This window comes from Girardinichthys multiradiatus, chromosome 3 (genome assembly GCF_021462225.1).
Source record: "Girardinichthys multiradiatus isolate DD_20200921_A chromosome 3, DD_fGirMul_XY1, whole genome shotgun sequence".
NCBI lineage: Eukaryota > Metazoa > Chordata > Actinopteri > Cyprinodontiformes > Goodeidae > Girardinichthys > Girardinichthys multiradiatus.
Window position 1 is genome coordinate 28,931,115 of NC_061796.1, and position 22,773 is coordinate 28,953,887.

The window sequence follows — 22,773 nt, forward strand, 5'->3', positions numbered from 1 at the left end:
CATCCCAGGTTACATATATAAACAGATTATGTCCTAAAAAATCCTCCTATTCTAAAATTAATACTAAGTATTATTATTCTGCGTGTTACCGGTCACTGAACAACTGTTTGCCTTTTTCAGTCAATATTTTGCATACAATTATTAACACTGGAGTTTGTGTTTCTCTGTGAGACAAATTGTCCATAAACGTGACTGAAGCAGAGGCCATTAAAGGGGAATCAAACGTACAGTAATTTTAAAATAGAAGGACGATATGGGATGATATTCGATTCACAAGAACAAAATGAGACAGGATTTTAACAATATTTGGGGAGACGAATTTTATGTTTATTTTATCTTTAATAAACAGGCTAAAGATACCAAAAAGCATTAAGACTAAATGTGTAATTCATTTTAATCTGTGTTTTTAAAGAATCTGTTCAGGTTTAAATTATCCACGTTAGGTTTAATCAATCTTAGTATTTGGATTTTAAACCAGATATGAAGAAATGTAGTCTTGTCTCCTGTAAAAAATGAAGTGGGGATCCTGTCTGGAAGCAGATGCCAGTTTTAGTATCCTTGGTGGCTGATGGTTAGTCAGCTGCGGTATTTTCACTGTGCTTCATATTGTGTACTATAGCAGCTTCTTTCTTCTTTAGAAATGCTGGAAAACGGAGGATTTAAATACAGAGGAGGCTTCTTCAGTGGTTTTAGTATAAAAATCCTCTACAGGTGTGATTTTGGAGCCTGCAACAGTAAATGCTGCAAAACAACAGATCTGGATATTATTACTCTTTACTCTCCAGCTCCTCATGTGAATTCAGTCTTTGTATGTGCTGTAGCCTAGTGTATGCATCTCAATAACCTATTACCGTATTTTCCGCACTATAAGGCGCATTTAAAAACCATTAATTTTCTCAAAAAATGACAGTGCGCCTTGTAATCCGGAGCGCCTTATATATGGATCAATTGGTTAATTGGTTGATCCATACTGGTTGTACACGGCGCTCTGTCAAAATGTTTCAGTACGACTGGTAAACTACAAAGCCGCACCGCTTGCAGCATTACGGCTACCGTAGTCAGGGGCGTCGCCGAAGTAATTGCGGTAAACACCTGTACTGTGCTTACTCCTAGTCCAACACCACTTGTGTGTGTATAACGACCCCAAAATTGCACCTTTCAAGAGACACGCTTACGGTGCTGAGTTCAAACTCAAGGCTGTCAGCTACGCAGTCGAACATGGGAATAGAGCAGCAGCGAGAGAATTCAACAGTTAACGCTACTATATTGTGAATGTACTAACGTTTGATTTAGTGCATCAAACTGTTTCTTTTACGTGTTTACTGAATCAGGGAAAAGTTCCCTTTCATGTTTTAACTAACGTTTGATTTCAACTTCAACTTCATAGACTCCAATGCATTCCTAACGTGCGGTTGGCTCTATTCAATAGGATTCTATGTAGAGGAGACCTTACCATGAGAGTGAATGGAGTTATCAGAACGATGGTTTGTAGTGTATTAATAAAGTTTGACTGACTTATCTGACTGTTTTGTTGACATTCTCTTTAGCACAGCTCCATCTAGTGGATGCATAACGCAACCCCAGTCAAACGTTTGACTGCAGTAGCTTCTATTCTATGCGCCTTATAATCCGGTGCGCCTTATAGTGCGGAAAATACGGTAATTAGATGTTAGGCCATTACTGGCCGATACTGATTTTCAGTTTTGTTAAACGTCTTATGCCTGGTTCACACGGCAGGACTTTAATGCCAATTTCTGACCCGATCTTCCCCTTCCGACATGCCCCGATCATCGTAATGGCTCTAAAGATAATCTTATGAGATATTCCTGCTGTGTGTGGTGTGTTAAGAGTGATCTAGTCAGTCTGGAAGGATGTCGGAACCGCTCCATTCTCAAATCAGGGATATTGGATAGCATGTTGGATTGTCTCAGCCCGATATCCTACCATGTGGGGTGTTCCCCAAGGACTAACGAGCATGCAGCCTGTTGAATGTCATGGACACCACACACTGTCGGACCGAACCTGTTATATCTACGATTTTTTTGTAGGCTGTCCCAGGTTTTGAAAATCAGCCGACAATTTGAAAATCCTGCCGTGTAAACCAGGCATTATCCGCCAGTTGTGATTTTGGTAAATCAAGATTAACTGCAGACTCATTAGGGGCATTGCAACGATACGCTCCAATTACAGGAAGAGATGATACACAGTATTGGATTCACAAGAATAAGACAAATCAAATGTTAAGAATAATACAAAACTTCAAGAACTAAGAATCCTCTTTTTTTTTTATTTTCACAAATAAATGTTTTACAGAATCTGTAATTGGTGGAGAATAATTATGTCCAGGTTTGACCAGTCCATATATTTTAATGTTGGCATTTCAATTTAAAGTAGTCCTAATGCTAAAAAAGCTCTAATAATGCTTGTTTTATGGTGTTTTCCCAATCAAAATAAAGGTTTCATGAATTGCATGCTTTGTTTTTCTGAAGTATTTTCTGTGCAGAATCATCCAGCTCAGGGTTGACCCGTTTAGGAGTTGTAGATTGGGTACTAAAGAGTATAAAATGCAGTGCAGGTTTCTGTAGCAAAACAGTGAATGCTCTTTAGCTTAATGGTGAATTGGAGGTTTCAGTTCAGGTTTGTGCTTCATTAGGCTGCATGGTATTCTTACAGCCCTGACAGTTTGTTCGTGACTGCAGTTTTCGGACCTGGGCTTGTACATGAAAGATAAGGAGCGTTATTTAAGGGTAACACATTCTGTGGTGTTGCTGGACACACCTGAATTCAGTGTTGAAGGACACATAACTGCATTAATTAACTTAATGCCCTTGATACAGTAGTTGGAAAAGTAAAGTAGTTTAACCAGTCCACAGCTTGGACTTTCAACACACTGATGCAAATTTTCACACACGAATTCGCTCCTAGAGATACAACAGGTGATATCAGCAGAATTTGTTGCCATACTGTTGCTGTTACAGTTGTCCTTCCTTGTCCTTCATGATAATGTCCCCACCTCTCTTTCTGAGCTTTAGCATCTCAACTGCTGGAAATATACATAAAGTTCGGGCATTGAAAGCCCTGAAAGTCCACTGAACAGGCTATAACTCTTATTGCCATGCAGTATTTGAATGCATATCGTTGATAGTGTAATTCTCCTCTAAATAATTTCATTCCAGCAGTCTTTTACAATCGGAATATATTACACAAATTTATATCGAGAGATATTGACAGTTGGGATTCGATATATTAAGCAGCTATGGGTAAATCTGATAAATTCAAACGCATAGTGTGAAACCGACTCCCTTCTTTAATTATTTATTAACATAATACATTCATGAAAAAGTTAAGTACTCATCCCTAAAAATGAGATTAGGACTTGTTAAATCTTCTCTAAGATTTATCCTAAATCATTGTTAACATCTAGGATTTACAGAGCTGTTTCCACCTTTTTAAATTGGTGGTTTTACTTGGTGCTAGATTGAAACTGGCTCTCAGGAAAATCCCTGATGTGTTTGAGTCTAGCAGTGGATTTAAATAGATCAGCCTGTGTTCAGGGATAGGACTCCATTTTAAATCAGGACTCTGCTTCAAAATGAACCCCCGCTTCGTCCGTCTCAGTTGTGTCCTTGGGCAAGACACTTCATCCGCATTCACTGCTGATGGTGGTCAGAGGGCCTGGCGGCGCCCCACTTCTGTCAGTCTGCCCCATGGCAGCTGTGGCCACAGTGTAGCCTACCACTATCAGTGTGTGAGTGGGTGGATCAACATCGCTACATGGCAGTAGGAAACTGGAATTGAGCATACAACTTTCAGATTGCTAGATTACTTTTCTTCCTAGTCAGCCACAGTCACCTCTGTCTCTCTCGCTATCTAAATACTTTTTGTGGCTCTAGATAGACAGGAGGTGGGGTGGAGATGGGGAAGACAAGCAGCAGAGGCCTCTGGGTCATGGCTTGAACCCGGGACAGCGGTGTCCAGGACTGAGGTCTCTGTCTACGATTATTATTCTGACTGGTTACTGGAGATTTTTCTTTGGTGTTGGACAAATTTATTTGGTTTAAAATAAAAAAAGTAAAGGAAAATAACAAATCCAGATGATACGGTAAACTTGACTGACTCTTAACATAATAGAACAACACACTGTTCAGCTGTAAGGCAAAGGTTCTAAGTGGTTCTGGCAAATAAATATGAGAGAGGCTGGGTAAAATCAGCTGCTGTCAGTACCAACTCGCCAACAGAACTGTTTGGTTGTATTTTAACAGCTATTAGCATTTGTTTCTTGCAATTAATGTTGCAATAAAACTAATGCATATCTTACTGTGCTAGAAATCTTTATTTTAGAGGTCAAATTGGTTAAAAACAATTAAATTAGTTACATTTAAATACTTGATCGTGGTGCCTGACTAGATTTTTAGCAGTTCAAATTTTTTTAGTACACAATAAATCAGTATAATTATTTGCTTTAGGTTTATTTTCAAAGACATATTCATGTGTATACATTGAAAACTGACATAAACGGCCCTTTGTAGAATGTGTTTATAAAAGGTTCATCTTAGCTGCGTGGTGACCAACAATACTTTACAGCTAAAAAACTTAGTAGTTGCGTTGCTGCATTAATCAGAATGCATCATAGAGCTAAAAGACATAGAGAAAATGGATAAATATGAATTAAGGCAGACCAGGTTAAAACTGCAGATGTTCAGAATGCGCTGTCGATGGCACAAATTTATTTTTTGTACCCCTATATTTCAACCTCTCTCTCTATTTTTTTCTTTCTTAGCCGACCACAATCATCGATTGAATCTCTTCTACCTTGCCAACGATGTGATCCAAAATTGCAAAAGAAAGAACGCCATTGTGTTTCGTTCCGCCTTCTCCGATGTACTTCCAAATGCTGCCCTCCTCATCAAGTGAGTAGCTTGGCTGTGTTTATTCAGCTTTTTGCTGCAGTTAGACCTCCGTATTGTTTTAGTGTTTTGATAGTGAAAAAGGAAATGTATAGCCTGCTTTTTATTGAGGTTTGTATGTTTTTCTTTACTAGAGATGGAAAAGTCCGCAAATCGGTTGAAAGGATCTTTTCCATTTGGGAAGAGAGGAATGTGTATCCCGAGGAGGTGATTGCCCAGTTCAAAGCCGGCTTGCACAAAAAGGAAAAAGAGAGAGAGAAGCAAAGGGAGAAGGAAAAAGAAAAGCAGAAAGAAAAGGGGACTCCATCAGGAAACGGTCAGCTTCTCAGCTTTTTCATTAAACATGCAAACGGTGATCTAGTCCAGACAGTCTAAAATGGTGCCTGAAAGCTTATGAACTTTATTAGTTTCTTTATTTATCCATTTTTCTTTCCAAAGCATTATTTTTCTTCTTGCTAAATAGTTGTTTCACCTGTGCAACAACTGAGCAGAACAATAAACTGGTTTCTTCGGTGGTTTGGTACAACAAGTCTTTTAGTTCAGTTATTTCATGAATGATTAATAGGCCCACATTTAATATAAATCCATAAAATTTCAAATCTGTCATATTCACACCAAAAAAAACACAATATTGTTTCAGGGGAAGGAAGATTATTATCTGAGAAACTTGGTGGCCTTGTTTTTATTTATTTTCACCTAAAGGCGACTGAGTCAGTAGATTCTAATTTTACTAGAATAAAAAAAAAAAATACACAACCAAATGCTTAAAGAAATTACACATTACAGGATAAGAGCAACGGTAGCGGTAAAATCATGGTATGGTGAAGCCCTGCTGCCTCACGTTTAGTCTTCACAGCATCAACATTGAAAGCCTAAATTCAGAAGGATACACTTCGATAAAAATTTCAAGGAACATGGTCAGATGTTTTTGTGAACTGAACAATGACCAAATGTCGGTTATAGATGTAGAAAATCTTCTGGAAACTCAACAACACAAGACAAAGCTTGTACTCGTCGTCTTCAGTTTAATCTGGGACCGGGTCGCAGGGGCAGCAGAGCTCAGTAATAGAGACACCCTGACTTCCGTCTCCCCAGACACCACCTCTAGCTCTTCCAGGGAAGCCCTAGATGTTTCCAGGCCAGCCGAGAGACATAGTCCCTCCAGCGTGTCCTGGGCCGTCCCCTGGGCCTCCTCCCGGTGGGACCTGCCTGGAACACCTCCCAAGGAAGGCGTCCAGGAGGCATCCGGTATAGATGCCCGAGCCACCTCAACTGGCTCCTCTCGATATGGAGGAGCAGCGGCTCTACTCCGACCTCCTCCCGGATGGCCGAGCTCCTTACCTTATCTCTAAGGGAGTGCCCGGCCACCCTACGGAGGAAGCTCATTTCAGCCACTTGTATCAAGGATCTCGTTCTTTTGGTCATAACCCAAAGTTCATGGCCATAGGTGAGGGTAGGATCGAGGACTGACCAGTAAATCGAGAGCTTTGCTTTTAGGCTTAGCTCTCTGTTCACCACAACGGACTGGCACAGCGGACCTGTTGATCTCCCGCTCCATTCGCCCCTCACTTGTGAACAAGAGCCCAAGATACTTGAACTCATCCAGGCAGGAACTCCTCTCCAACCTGAAGGAACTCCTCTCCAACCTGAAGAGGACAAGCCACCCTTTTGTGGTCAAGATCCATGGGCTCAGACTTGGAGGAGCTGACCTTCATCCCAGCCGCTTCACACTTGGCTGCGAACTGCCCCGGTGCATGCTGTAGGTCTTGGCTAGAGTGGGCCAGCAGGACCACGTCATCTGCAAAAAGAAGAGACAAAATCCACTGGTCCCCAAACCAGACCCCCTCCGGCCCTTGGCTGCACCTAGAAATCCTGTCCATAAAAGTTATGAACAGGACCGGTGACAAAGGGCAGCCCTGCCAGTTGGACATGCACCGGGAACAAGTCCGACTGAGTGACAGCAATGCGAACCAAACTCCTGCTCCGCTTGTACAGACAGCGGATGGCCCCTGATATAGGGCCACCGACTCCGTACTCCTTGAGCACCCCTCATGGGGCACCCCGAGGGCCACAGTCGAATGCCTTGTCCAGGTCCCCAAACACATGTGGACCGGTTGGACAAACTCCCATGAACCCCCGAGTACCCTTCAGAGGGTGTAGAGTTGGTCCAGTATTCCACGGCCGGGACGAAAACCACACTGCTCCTCCTGAAGTCAAGATTTGACTATTGGCCGGACGCTCCTCTCCAATACCCCAGCATGGGTCTTTCCTTGGAGGCTAGGGAGTGTGATCCCCCTATAGTTGGAACAAACCCTCCGGTCACCCTTCTAATGAAGGGTGACCACCACCCCGGTGTGCCAGTCCAGAGGCACTGTCCCTGACCGCTATGTAATGTTGAAAAGGCGTGTCAACCATGACAGCCCGACGACATCCAGAGACAGGGTGGATCTCATCCAACTCCAAAGCCCTGCCACTGTGGAGTTTTTTAACCACCTCGGTGACTTCAGCCGGGGTGATAAGAGTCCAACCTCAAGTCCCCAGTCTCTCCTTCCACCAGTGAATGTGACGGCAGGATTGAGGAGATCCTCGAAGTACTCCCTCCACTGCCTGATAATATCCCCAGTCGAGGTCAGCAGCTCCCCACCCCCACTGTAAACAATGTTGGCAAAGCACTGCTTCCCCCTCCCGAGGCGCCGGACAATTTGCCAGAATCGCTTCGAGGCCAACCGGTAGTCCTTCGCCATGGCCTCACCGAACTACTCCCAGGCACGAGTTTTTGCCTCTATCTCAGCCTGGGCCGTGGCACACTTGGCCCCACGGTACCCGTCAGCCGCCTCAGGAGTCGTACAAGCCAACCACAGCCGATAGGACTCCTTCAGTTGGACAGCATCCCTTACTGCCGGTGTTCACCACAGGACTCGGGGATTACTGCAACAACAGGCACCGCAGACCTTACGGCCACAGCTACAGGTAGCAGCATCGACAATAGATGTGGAGAACATAGTCCACTCAAACTCTATGTCTCCAACATCCACCGGAATCTGGTCAAAGCTCTCCCGGAGGTGGCAGTTGAATACATCCTTGGCCGAGGGCTCCGGGATACGTTCCCAGCAAACTCTCACTATATGCTTGGGCCTGCTAAGTCTGTCCGGCTTTCTCCTCCTCCAGCGGATCCAACCCACCACCAGGTGGTGATCAGTGGACAGTTCAGCCCTTCTCTTCACCCGAGTGTCCAAAACATGTGGCCGAAAGTCTGATAATACGACAACAAAGTCGATCATTGACCTCCTGCCTATGGTGTCTTGGTGCCAAGTACACTGATGAACACCCTTATGCATGAACATGGTGTTCATTATGGACAATCCGTGACTAGCACAGAAGTCCAATAATGAAACACCACTTGGATTCAGAACGGGGAGGCCATCCCTCCCAATCACGCCTTTCCAGATGTCACTGTCGTTTCCCATGTGGGCGTTGAAGTCCCCCAGCAGAATAACGGAGTCCCTGGGAGGGGCACTCCCGGCAGGGACGCCAAGAACGCCGGGTACTCCACACTACCACTCAGCCCGAAGGCCGAAACGACAGTCAGAGGCCTGTCCCTGACCTGAAGGCACAGGGATGCGACCCTCTCATCCACTAGGGTAAACCCCAGCACAAGACGGCTGAGCTGGAGGGCAACAAGCAAACCCACCCTGGCTCGTTGCCTCTCTCCGCGGGCCACTCCAGAGTAGAAGAGAGTCCAGCCTCTCTCGAGGAGCTGGGTTCCAGAGCCCACGCTGTGCGTGGAGGTGAGCCCAACTATTTGTAGCACACACCCCCACCCCCTGCGAGGTGACATTCCACGTCCCTAGAACCAGCCTAAGCATTCGGAGATTGGGTCAACGAAGTCTCCACCTTCATCTGCTCCCCGATCCTCTATGCACCAGTCCTGCAGGTGGTGGGCCCAATGGGGGATGGCCTCGAGTCTCTCATTCAGGCTTGCGCTGACCGGGTCTCGCGAGGAGCAACCCGGCTACAAGGCGCTCTCCGACGAGTCCAGACCCCAGGCCTGGCTCCAGGGTGGGACCCCGCCTCTGCCGTACCGGGCTACGTCACGTGCCCTGATTGTGTGGTCCTCATGAAGGCGTCTTGAACCACTCTTTGTCTGACCAGTCACCCAGAGCCTGTTTGCCATGGGAGACCCTACCAGGGGCATTTAAGTTCTAGACAACATAGGCGGTAGGATCATTTGAGCACTCAAACCCCTCCACCACATTAAGGTGGTGGTTCAAGAAGGGGACAAGACAGAGCACCTCTATCTTCACAGTGGTACAAGACACAACAACACTGTGAATTAAAATGTGTTTATACTTTTCTGTGTTTTAATATTGTTTCTGTTCTTTAGCTCCCACCAGCACCAAAGCTGTCGGCACCAAAGCTGTCAGCACCAAAGCTGTCAGCACCAAAGCTGTCAGCACTAAAGCTCCAAGCACTAAAGCGGCACTGAAGTCCAAGATTGTTGCAGAATTTACAGTAAGCCTCCTTTTAGTGTTGCTGTTTGAAATAATGCTGATAAAATTTAGCTAATACAAAACTGACTCTTGCCATCTTCACTTGTTCCTTTCCAGCCCCACACCCTTATCAAGCAGCTGTTGAGATACAAGCAAGATGCTGCTGAAGAGCGGATCAGAGAGAAACAGCTTGAGACTCTCAGGGTGGATGTCCTCAGCACTGAGGCCTTCAAAAGACTTAAAGGTCGGGTATTTCCCAGATAGTTTCCATATCATCACAAACCCCCTTTTCTGGTGTCATCTTAAGCCTAGAAACTTGACATTCCAAGCTTCCTCTTGTCTATAAAAACACAGGTTTACTCACGAGGAGTAGAGATGATTAGAAAGTTACTTACAGGGTGGATTTCATTGTGTCAGTCAGTCATTTTCTACCGCTTATTCCATAGTGGGTCACGGGGGAGCTGGTGCCTATCTCCAGCAGTCTATGGGCGAGAGGTGGGATACATCCTGGACAGGTCACCAGTCCATCACAGGGCAACACACAAACAACCACGCACACACTCATTCATACACCTAAGGACAATTTAGAGAGACCAATTAACCCGACAGGCATGTCTTTGGACTGTGGGAGGAAGCCGGAGTACCCAGTGAGAACCCATTGTGTTTAAGGCTAAATGTATTGCAGAGAGGGGATTTTTAATGTTTCAACAAGAACTCTTTGGCAAGAACAAGAACTTGGCAAGTGAGGACAATAACTGAGGAGAAATAAGATTTTTTGCCATATAATTGCATTTGTCTGTTTTTTTGCCCCTTATTGTTCTTGTGTTGAAAAGATGTACAGTGGATAAAAGGCTCATTGTAGTGAGTAATACTGTAATAATAAGTTAATTAGGAGAAATTGACTGATTCATCTTTGTTGCCACAAATATGTTTTTGTGTGCCCACAACTTTATTACTGTTCTAAACTATGTAATTGCACAGTTTATTTTTATGAGTTTTGAAGAATAGTCATTTTTTATCTTTATATCTTTGACCCATTTTATTACATTTTTCATTCTTCAAAGAAAAAGCTGGAGAACCACTGCAATAAAGTTAATCACGAGTGCGTGGACTTGTACTTTTAGAGCCCGGAATATCTATAAGAAACTTGTCTGCCTTTAACTGGACGTCGAAGAAATATCTTCAAAAAGACAAAGACAATAAGTTTTTGGATAAATAGACATGCAGCTGCATTCAAGCATGAAATGCACTGTTTTAGGTTATCTTCTCTTAAATATTTCTGTTGAGGACTTTAAAACTTCCAGAGAATAAATAAAAGCCTCTTAACGTCATGCTACAGACGTCCTGAACACTCATGTCTGGGTGAGAGTCCACAGGTCATACGGGGAAAACCGTGAGGTTCTTTATTGTAGATTTCAGTAGGGGATTTTAAGACAAATTGGAAATAGTCTGGAAAAATGTTGCGTTTTGTAATAAAGGATGTGTAGGAACCCTGAGAGGAATGCATGAATCACAGATTACTTAAATAATCCATGGATTATTCACTAGCTGCAGCCATAGTTTCAGCCAAATAAAATCTGAACATTTTTCACTACATTTTATCTCTTATGTTCTGATTTTTATTCATATTTTGTCTTTTAAAGTATGAAAATCATTTTCTGCTTACATTTAAAATATCTCCATAGCAGTTTAGTCTTACAAAAATGCATTACGTCATTTCTTTTTAAGATTTTTAAAAGCTCAACGCCTCATCATAAAATAATCAATGGAACTCTTTTCATATTTCCTTGTTTAATAATAACCATATTTCATTCTTCAATTCCTCATTTATTAGACAAAGCAGGAGGAAATAAGTTTGCCAAAGACTTTGAAGATGGTGGCCAGAAGCTGCAGGAGTTTGTCAGCTTCCTTGAAAAAGAGCTGAAAACTGGACCTCCTCTACTGGAAGCTTTGGGAAATGCAGACATCTTCTATGAGATGCAATACAAGGAGGTTAAGATCGTGGCTAATGTAAGTGTGTTGGTTTTAAAATGCAGAGATAGGATACTTAGATTTTTTTGTTGTTGGGGGATTCAGTAATTGCTTTCACAACTTTTTTCACAAATGTGTTTAGATGAGAAAAAAGTGTAAAAAAAAATGTCAAAAGATGGCAGTTATAATATAAATAATTATTATGATAATAGGGTGCAGCACAGCTACCAACTTTTTTGTGTGTTGCCCTGTGATGGACTGGCGGCCTGTCCACGGTATTCCCCGCCTTTCACTGGAGCTGGGCAGCAACCCACCTGCCACCTTGCAAGGATTAGCTGGCATGGACGATGGATGGATGATATAGGAAAACTAGAAAATAAAACACTTTTTGAAAAGAAAAAACCCTTAAATAAATTGTTTTCCACTACTAACAGTAATGGATTAGATGCCAGCGAAAATAAAATAAAAAAGTCCTTTTTATTTCTAATTTAAAAGAACAAATGTGTATTTGTAAATAACAGGTTAAGAATTTCAAGGTAGACATTGGTAACCTTACAGATTTTTATAACAAAGAAAAAAAAAACACCCAAAAGCTGACTTTCTGACTGAAGGTTATTATGCTTTTTAGTAAATGATATTTACTTGTTAAATTCCACCCTTCTCTTCAGGCGTACAATGCCTTTGCCAGCAGAGTAAACGGCCTCAAAAAGAAACTGGATTCACTCAAGGCAACACTATCTGGCCCTGAGGACTCTCCCATCCCTTCTCCCTCTGAGGATGCTCCCTCACCCACCGGGTCTGACTCACCCTTTCTGGAAATGGAGACAACCAGGGCCAAGGTGGATCCCGAGCTGGACGGCAAGGCTATGGATGAAGGGGAACTCCAAAACGACAACAGAGGCATGGAAGACATGGATATGTCTGATGAGGAGGCAGGCACTGGTGATGCACAAGGTTAGTTACACTGATTTGTTTTCCGACGCAAACCCACATTAATGGGCATAGTCCAAGGAGTCTCTCTTTTTATGTTTTTTAATTGCGCACTTGAGAAGTGCCAGATGTCTGGACGGAAAACAAGTCAACAATCAGTAAATGGAAGACGTTGTTGGAAACTAGTTTGCAGATGCATTGAAGCATAAAAACATGTTGAACATGTTTTCGACAGCATTTTATTAAGTTGTGATATTTTTTTCTTATTATTTTTTACTCACAGATGGCAATGATGACGAGCCGTCCACGGCTGTTTCCAAGACAAAGCCAGACGCAGCATCAAAACCCGCAAACACACCTACGAAACCATCCAAGCCCAGCCCTTCTGCTGTTACCACGGCAACCCCAGTGACTCCAACATCAGCTAAAGCTACAACCGCCCCAACTACCCCTCTGGGTGTCAACCTGGCCAAAGTGGACCTTGGGAAGATCAGCTCCATTCTCAGCTCGCTTACATCTGCCATGAAGAACACAGGTGGGTTTTGGGCTGGTCTGGGAATCTTGTTTTACGATGCTTGTTCTGACTTGCAATGCATCAGATAAATAATTATGATGCAATGGAAAAAAAAAAAACTAAATTAACTGTTGCATAATGAGAACATTTGTTCACATTTTTATTCTTTGCAGGTTTTTAGGAGTTATGGTTTTCCTACTTTTTAATGGCTCCGCATCCAAACTGTCTAGTTTTACTTTGATCCAGTTTAGTCCATTTAAAAAAATTAGTTAAACACCTTAGTTGTCAACTGATGTACTGTGCATTATTTTAAAAGAAACAAAGAATAAACTTGTGGAAAACTGATTCATCAGGCCTAAACATGCAGAGCTGCAGGCCTGTTGCAAGAACATGTCTGATGGTCTTATAACTCCATGACCTGTATTAAAATCTAATATTTAGCAGAAAAATATTAGGAACATTTTTATCAAATGTATATATTTTTATGGTAATTAATCTGAATTTATGTGCAAGACAAGGTCCTTGTATATTTGTGGATGTACATTCATTGGCCACTTTATTAGGTACACCTTTCTACTATCCAGGTTGAACCCTTTTTGCCTTCAGAACTGCCATTATTGTTGTTACATAGATTCAGCAATCTGTCGGAAACCTTCCTCAATGGCATCGCTGAGCCCTGTGGATTTCTCAGTCGTACATCAATGATGCGAGTCACCCGTTTTGTCACAACTCAGAGGAACTCTATTGGATTGAGATCTGGTGATTGTGGAGGCCACTGGTGTACAGTGAGCTTACTGTCATTTTCAAGAAACTAATTAAAGAGGATGGATGTACTGTGGTCATAGAGGGGTGGACATTGTCGGGTACAGTACTGATTTAGGCTGTTGGGTTCCAACGATGCTAATTCGGTACTGAGGGGCCCAAAATGTGCAAAGAAAACATACTCCACCATTTCAGCACCACCCTGAACTGTTGATCCAAGACGGGACAGATCCATGCTTTAATGTTGTATCCCAAATTATAACCTTTTGAAAGACACAGGTAAAATCCAGACTCCTCAGACCATCTTTTCTAATTTGTGTATGCCTCAGCTTCCTGTTCAAGGCTCTCAGCAACGGCACCCATACCCCCTTTCCACCAATGCAGTTCGGAGCCTATTCCGGTTCCCGAACGTGATTTCAAACCGGTGACGTGTTTCCACCAACGAAAAGAGGTTCCAGAGCAAGAACTCTGCTTCAACTCAAGCACCGCAGAATACTTGGTTCTTCTGTGGGAACCGCAACGTCGCCCATTTGTATTAACTGTAGTTTATAGAGGCTCTTTTTGCATTAGGAAGAACATTGTGCAGCGTAGCAAGCTCTGCTGTCTCACTACCACGGCGTGTAACGCCCACTGTTGATGACTAATGCTTGGTTCGCAAAACTGGTGGAAACGCACGTAGGTCCTCAACAAAAAAACAAAGTTCAAAGGCATCCGAACCGGTTCAAGAACCAGAGTTCCTTCACTGGAAATACATCACCAGTGTTCTTCTGCAATTATTGCTCATCTGTTCCAAGGTTACATAAGTTGTGTGTTGTGAGGTGGTATTTCTCATACTTTGGCTGGAAAAAATGATTATTTGAGCTACTCTTGCATTCTTCAAACCAGTCTGCCTGTTGTCCTCTGACATCAAGTGGGAATTTTCATTAAGCCGAGCCGTTTTCTGGATATTTTCACCTTTTCAGACCTTTGTCTGTAAACCTGACAGATGGTTGGGCGAGAAAATCCCAGTAGATCAGCAGGCTACCCTGTCTGGTACCAGGAGCCACTCCATTTTGAAAGTCACTTAAATCCTCCTGAATCAGTCCTCACTCTACCGGACTGCTTTGTACTTTAACAAGCTCATCATTGCCCACCAGGGTGCACAGCTAACACTGTTTCTGCTCAACTATTTCCATATAGTAAAAATTACTTTATTTGTATATTTCCTTTTACCTTTGTACCTTGTCATTACTATGACATATTTCTGTTCATATTTTATTCTTTATTGGCATTCTTGTGGACAGCACACAAATAAATTTCATTGAACAAGCAAGCTTGTTTCTACCTTACACATGACAACACAGATGAATCTAACGATGTGGTCTCCAAGTTGATTGCTGCGTTGTCGTGCAGAGTGATGCAGGCTGCTTTCAGGTAAGCAAAGTTTAGAAGTAAAAGGAGCTGCTTCAACAAATGGTCACTGAAGGCGAAAAAGAGACGAGACTGCGACATTATTTTGGTTGACCTTTGTTAAGGAATGAAGCTTTAGTTGGTAACTGTCAGACTAAACACAGGACAATACAGCAGCTTTGTTTAAAATAAACCTTGTTACATTCATCTGAGGCATGCACATTTTCTTAATTTTTGTGGATATTCTATTATCAATATATCTTTAAAATTGTATTTCAAAATAAGACACATCAACTAATTATGTTAATATTAATTATTTGTTAAATATAAAGAAATCTTAGAAGTATGATGTATTTTTTTTCCTTTGTCTGCTCTACTGTCAGTAGATAATCATACTTATATCTAGAATAGAAATGCACCGATCAGGTTTTCTTTTAGATCTGGCCTTCCTACTCCAGTTTCCTTTCCAAATAATTGTAACACATAAAAGAGGAAAATTTGCTCCAGATTCTTTAAGACTACTTTTATCCCTATGAAGAATTTAGAAATTACAAAATGATCCCAATTTATGCTTTAAAGCACAATTCTTGACATTTTTATATTGTTTATTGTGTATCTAAGGATTAGAGGATAGTTTATTTATTTATAGACTAAATGGTCGGAGTTCTTAGTTTGTGTATTTAATGAACAGGAGTGGGTGGGGTGAATAATCAGATTTTACCATGGTGCATCTCATGAATAATTAAATTCAGCCTGTGGGTGAAGGCATCCCTAGTAACTGTCACAGTTGATTGGGAAATTGAGCTTTTACCGCTAATTCGCCAGGACTTCAACACCCGGAAACAGGCAGTGTTATAATTCTGATTCTTATGCAGTTTATATTATCTCTACATTACGATATCAGTTTACATTATCCCTGTTCTGGAGACAAATCCGTGATGATTATATTTTAGGCATTACTACCACAAGTATGAGGCTAATCTTAGCCAGTCGTGCGTAGACAACGACGAATCCTTGTTATTTGAAAATGTTGGCCTACTCTGAAGGATACTATACAGGTCCTTCTCAAAAAATTAGCATATTGTGATAAAGTTCATTATTTTCTATAATGTAATGATGAAAATTTAACATTCATATATTTTAGATTCATTGCATACTAACTGAAATATTTCAGGTCTTTTATTGTCTTAATACGGATGATTTTGGCATACAGCTCATGAAAACCCAAAATTCCTATCTCACAAAATTAGCATATTTCATCCGACCAATAAAAGAAAAGTGTTTTTAATACAAAAAACGTCAACCTTCAAATAATCATGAACAGTTATGCACTCAATACTTGGTCGGGAATCCTTTTGCAGAAATGACTGCTTCAATGCGGCGTGGCATGGAGGCAATCAGCCTGTGGCACTGCTGAGGTCTTATGGAGGCCCAGGATGCTTCGATAGCGGCCTTTAGCTCATCCAGAGTGTTGGGTCTTGAGTCTCTCAACGTTCTCTTCACAATATCCCACAGATTCTCTATGGGGTTCAGGTCAGGAGAGTTGGCAGGCCAATTGAGCACAGTGATACCATGGTCAGTAAACCATTTACCAGTGGTTTTGGCACTGTGAGCAGGTGCCAGGTCATGCTGAAAAATGAAATCTTCATTTCCATAAAGCTTTTCAGCAGATGGAAGCATGAAGTGCTCCAAAATCTCCTGATAGCTAGCTGCATTGACCCTGCCCTTGATAAAACACAGTGGACCAACACCAGCAGCTGACACGGCACCCCAGACCATCACTGACTGTGGGTACTTGACACTGGACTTCTGGTATTTTGGCATTTCCTTCTCCCCAGTCTTCCTCCAGACTCTGGCACCTTGATTTCCGAATGACATGCAGAATTTGCTTTCATCCAAAAAAAGTACTTTGGACCACTGAGCAACAGTCCAGTGCTGCTTCTCTGTAGCCCAGGTCTGGGGAATGCGGCACCTGTAGCCCATTTCCTGCACACGCCTGTGCACGGTGGCTCTGGATGTTTCTACTCCAGACTCAGTCCACTGCTTCCGCAGGTCCCCCAAGGTCTGGAATCGGCCCTTCTCCACAATCTTCCTCAGGGTCCGGTCACCTCTTCTCGTTGTGCAGCGTTTTCTGCCACACTTTTTCCTTCCCACAAACTTCCCACTGAGGTGCCTTGATACAGCACTCTGGGAACAGCCTATTCGTTCAGAAATGTCTTTCTGTGTCTTACCCTCTTGCTTGAAGGTGTCAATAGTGGCCTTCTGGACAGCAGTCAGGTCGGCAGTCTTACCCATGATTGGGGTTTTGAGTGATGAATCAGGCTGGGAGTTTTAAAGGCCTCAGGAATCTTTTGCAGGTGTTTAGAGTTAACTCGTTGATTCAGATGATTAGGTTCATAGCTCGTTTAGAGACCCTTTTAATGATATGCTAATTTTGTGAGATAGGAATTTTTGGTTTTCATGAGCTGTATGCCAAAATCATCCGTATTAAGACAATAAAAGACCTGAAATATTTCAGTTAGTGTGCAATGAATCTAAAATATATGAATGTTAAATTTTCATCATGACATTATGGAAAATAATGAACTTTATCACAATATGCTAATTTTTTGAGAAGGACCTGTACATGATCAGATATTTAATCACTGTTCTGGTCAGGCATTTTTTCAGCTGCCCACATCTAAAGATGCAGATGAACATGCTCCTGGCATGTTGATTTCCCTGAATGGTACTTTGTAAAAAAAAAAAAAGAGGGTTACATTAATTTTCAGATGCACTGGTATTACACATTAGCTGTGTAAATATACTATTGACCATTAAAACAAATGGATACCTAGCTGCTGTATTTTATATTTACTGGCTTTTCTGTTCTGTCCTTGCCGTTTTTCCAGCACCTACTCCGTCTCCTCGGCCAGCTCCTGGGACACCCACGACCCCCACCGGTCAATCAGTAGCTTCCAAAGGGACTCCGCCAAGTCCTGCTTTGGCTAGCATCCTGTCACGTGTTGACATCACCCCTGAAGGGATACTAAACGCTCTGTCTAAAACCAACACACAAGGTTGGGCACATTTCTTCCTTTAATTAGAAATAAATATTAATATACAGTTTATGTCACCATTTATTAAATTTCCTTTTTTTATTATTATCTTAAAGCAGGTTTGTCATCTCTCCTTCAAAGTGTGACTCATACCTCCACCGCTCCCTCCAACCGAACCTCCCCAGAATCAAGTGTCAAAACTCCAGTAACCCCAAACACGCCGAATACTAAACCCCTTCTGGGGAACAGTCTCAAACAAGACGAACCTGGAAGAGCCAGAAACTGGGAGAAGGACAGGCAGCTCTCCCCTCCACCTCCATCCCCTCCCCGTACTTCAGTTCCCTCTGTCTCTCCCCCCAGCTTAGAATCGAAGATCAACAGTTTCTTGCAGGGTAATCCAGGTTTCAGCCTGGCCCTGGGTGATGCTAGTCCTGACGGAGTCGATGGTACCCCAGTGAGGGACGAGGCAGCTGGCACACCGACGCAAGACGAGATCATGGACACGCCCGGAGGCTTGCAGGAAACTTTGGGCTCCTCTGGGGGCCATAACCTCTCACCAACAGCCTACCGAAGTGATCCCTGGGATGCTGCCGTGACCCCATCTGGAAGTAGCAATGACGGAGACCGTCTTGTCTCCTCGTCTTCCTCTAGATTTGGTGCAGGAAAAAGGAGCAGCAATAAGTTAAATGATCAAGAAGTGATGAGGAAGCAGATGTCGTCTTCTCCGGGCAATGACTTGAAGGGCAGGAACAGCAGAGCCATGGGGGAACGGAGACTCTCCGCCAGCTCTCGGAAGATGAGCACTGGGTCCGATGATGGGGGTCTTGGTGGAAAAAAGGACAATGGAAAGGAGTTGCCAGCAGGAGCTGCAAAGGAAGGGCAGTACCATCGCATTGAGACACTGGTGTCACCCCACACTGAAGGGGCACCAATCCAAACTCTTGGGTATTCAAACCGTCCACCATTCAGGGAGCGCATCAAGACAGTTGAGAGCATCCGTGTTATTGGTCGAGGCTCTCGGCGAGGGGGAGGAGCCGGGAGTCGGCCAGGGGGTTCAATGTGGTACGAAGAGGAGGAATACTTGGAGGGTCAGCCTCCATCAACTCAAGTTTTACCCCCCCCTATTAACATGGGTCAGGGAGGTGCGGAAGACATGAACCCCTCCATGCTCCCTCCACCCCCTCCTCCACCACCACACCATGTCCCACATCTCCACCCTCCTCCATCTCTTCCCCTCTCTCTCCCCCCTCCTCAGACTCCGTTTCCAATGCCGTACCACACTGAAAACATCCAGACTCCTCCTCCATCACACTTCCAACCTCATCTTCATCCTTCATCCCCCTTTTTCACCAGTGCTCCCCCAATCCCTCGACTGCCTCCACCGCCTTCAATGCACCGCCTCTCACCTCCACCTCCTCTCCCTGGTCTGCCCCACACTGTCATGGTGGGGGGAATGTTGGTCCCTGTGGATCACAGCTTGTCTCTTCCTCCATCAGTAAGGCCTGAGGGTGCAGAGCGTGGCAGGATGGGGCCCAGTGGAAGGAAGGTGACCCCACCACCACTCATGTCATCATTGCTTGGCGAGCCCCCCAAACTACCCCGTACCGGCACAGTTAAAGAACCTTTAATTCCTCGCCATACTCCCCCTCTCCACCGCCCAGGTACGCCTGGTGTTCCTCCACCTTTACTTGGCAGAGTGAAGGAGCCTTTGGTTTTACCTCTCCCCTCTCCTTCTCCCTCCCCCACATCCTCCACCCCTTCTCCCTCCACGCCTAATTCCCCCGCAGGGGACTCCACTCTCTCTAAACCCCCAACCAGTCCTGCAGCTCAGCCCCACAACCCAAGCTCCAACCCCGTTCCCCTCCTCAACTTACCCACTTCCCGACCCCCGATCCTCTCCACTCCCATGCAGCAGAGACCCCCGCTGCGAGGCCGAAGCCTGTCTCAAGACCACCCCAGAGGCGGGTTTCGTGGAGGGAAGCGAGCCGGCCCCCCGTTCCTAGGCGGTCCCTTCCATGCTCAGAAGAGGCCTTACCTTCCCCCACGCTACTGAAGCGGTCAACTATGACAAGCTGAATGAGAAGTGCAAGCCACACATCTAACAGTGCAGTGTGTGTTAGCCCTGCCGGTATGCGCCCAGATATCTTTACTCTGTTACTTAGCTTGAAGGAAACCTACCTTAGATTGTGTGTAAATAGCTGATAAAGTCTTGATGCTTCAGCTTTAGTGGCCACTCATTTTACACTGTACTCAGAGGTTGTCAGATACAAAGTGCAGAGTGTTATATAACCCGCTATCTTTCATTTTTCCACACATTAGATGCGTCACCTTGAATGCCATAACCACAAGAATAAAACAATGGATAGTTCAAGCAGAAATTAAACGACAGTTTTATATCTCTGTGATTCTGGGGTTACTTCACCTGAGATGTCCTTGAAAACATGCAAGTGAGTCTCATGGGAGAGCAAGAGGACCATAAAATCAATAGCTTAGCATTTGAGAGGTATGTGCATCACCTCTCTTGTGGAGATTTAGCTACACAAAAAGATCAGCTCTCATACCAGCCAGCTTGTTTTGAAGCTTAGCTTAAAGATAAGGGAAAAGATTTGAGCACAACCCCTTCTGAAGATGAAGAAATTCCCATCAATACAAATATAAAAATGTATTGAAGAAAATAAGTTATTTAGTGCTTGCCTCTGTTTTAACTCTGTGCTTGGCTTCTATGTCTGGCTTCATATAAAAGAAAGAACATGTTTTCAGTCTCGGTGATATTCTTCACATTTCCCAAAATGTTTAAGAATGTTCACTTGAAATGAAAGCAAACCGCTTCCAAAGTAATCTCTTATAAATTCAAGAGCGTACAGCGTCGTCCACACTTAGCGGCACCTCTGGTAAAGGTGTGTAAAAGTCTAAAATTATTGTCATGTATTGTCATAGCAGCATAATCTGGCTGAAATTTTTAAAAGAAACCCACCATTTAGTTTCAATACTGGCCTAAAGGGTAATTCCTAAACTTTTCAAAAATTTGGAAAAATCCCCAGTCCCATTATCAGCAAAGCATAACTTTGCTTTGCTTTGTAGTTCATGACTTCATATTTTGCTGTGCTATTATTGATTTGACAAAGAGGGACATTTCACTTGCCTGCTCTTCAAAATGGGCAACAGAGGAGAACATGCTGCATGTAGAAAATAGCTACTCTCCCAAACTTGCCTAAACTCAGAAAAACAATTTAAACTTTTCAAAATGAAGTGGTGAAGAGAACTGAAGCTTATCTTGTCAGCACATTCGTTAAGGATGATGGCAAGGCAGATAAAAATCAAAAATGGTCCAAAGCTCACTGCTTGGAAACTGCAGCAGTCAGGTCATGGAGTCTCCATCAACACTTATTTTAAGGCTTTTGTACACCTCTTAAGTAGCAGTGCCAACAATTGTGGCGGGAGCTGTATGCTGTGAATCTAAAACTGGTATTTCTCATTTGAAGTGATGGTATTTGTTGTCGCAGGTGAATTTAACGCTTGTTCTTATTTCCAGAGAACCTGCCGTAAATATTCTTCTCTTGCTAAACCTTTTTGCATCCATCTAATCCTCCCACTGTACATTTCTAAGCTTGTAAATATAAAGAGTGACTGAGTTATCATCTTTTTTTTTTTCTGTTAGCTTGTGTTTCTAAAAATGAGTCAAATGATCGTTACATTTCCCGTCTTCACTGTTGTCAAGGCCTTTGGATAAGCTTTTTAACCTGAATAATTATTTTCTGCAATGTTTTGCATAACTTTCTGGCTCCATCTTCTTGAAATCACTGCTCTGAAGAAAAGTGTTGGGATAATTTTTCATTTTGTCCTGTTCAAGTTTCATTTATAAATACACTGAGTAGCAGGAAGGGAACATTAGTTTGGACTATGCGGTCTCTAGACTTCACCATGTATTGACTTAGATAAAATCCAGAGTTTAAATTGAAGTAGGGGGGTATATTAATTGTTTGGGCTGTATTTCCACCCAGTTTTTGTGAAAACATTGTTCCATATACAAACATGTACAAATATTACAACAGCCAGATAAAGATATTTAAAAATCTTTAAAATAAATCCATCTTTTTTTTGCAGTAGCATAATACTATACTGCTCATTTCACAAAAAAATCTAGACTTTATTTAAATAACATTCATGCAAAAAAAAAAAATCACTTAACAAAAATGGTAGCACTCATACTTGTAGCCCTGCTGTAAACACTTTATCTAATCCCCTATTTTTTCCTACTAGGGCAGAGCTTAGTGTTAACATTTCACAATTATGGAGCTTTACAGCGAGGGGGATCTTCACAATTCTTCTTTACACCAGGAAACGTTTTTCTTTGGCATCAATCCCAAATAACCGGTTGGTATATAGATGACCTCTAATGGTTGTCATGGAGAGTTGATAACCTCCTAAGATGCGACTATTTGCTGCAACTCTCTTACAGTGAGCTTTGGATGTGTTTTTACCTCTGGTACTATCCGGGTCGCTGTACCGGTTAAATCTGGGTTCAGGCCCAGTTGCTAAGACAAATGGGCCTAGCACAAGGAAGCAGGAAGTTATGAGTTAAGGAATCAAGTTCCTCTAGACTGATCAACTTAAAAATGTTAAGTATAAGTAAAATGCCAACAATTGTGCCAAAGTGATTTTGTAAAAAAAAAAAAAAAAAAGCTATTTAACTGGATTTTTTCCCCTCAAAGAATAACTGATCTTAGCATAAATGCTGGGTTATTGTTTCAGTATAAGATTATGCTACAGCA

The 22,773-nt window shown here is 42.9% G+C and overlaps 1 protein-coding gene across 2 annotated transcripts in view; it reads left to right on the forward strand.

Annotated features, from left to right (window-relative positions):
* LOC124865791 (regulation of nuclear pre-mRNA domain-containing protein 2-like) overlaps positions 1-22,773 on the forward strand; it is a 33,884-nt gene that overhangs the window by 5,560 nt on the left and 5,551 nt on the right. Inside the window, exons 2-10 of one of the 2 annotated variants that reach the window (XM_047361214.1) lie at positions 4,781-4,910; positions 5,042-5,223; positions 9,292-9,419; positions 9,515-9,641; positions 11,232-11,407; positions 12,037-12,322; positions 12,582-12,833; positions 17,855-18,022; positions 18,118-20,129. In XM_047361214.1, coding sequence (XP_047217170.1) covers positions 4,781-4,910; positions 5,042-5,223; positions 9,292-9,419; positions 9,515-9,641; positions 11,232-11,407; positions 12,037-12,322; positions 12,582-12,833; positions 17,855-18,022; positions 18,118-20,054 — 3,386 coding nt within the window. In that variant the 3' untranslated portion in view covers positions 20,055-20,129. The remainder of the gene's footprint in view (positions 1-4,780; positions 4,911-5,041; positions 5,224-9,291; positions 9,420-9,514; positions 9,642-11,231; positions 11,408-12,036; positions 12,323-12,581; positions 12,834-17,854; positions 18,023-18,117; positions 20,130-22,773) is intronic. The other variant, XM_047361215.1, reaches the window with a different exon arrangement.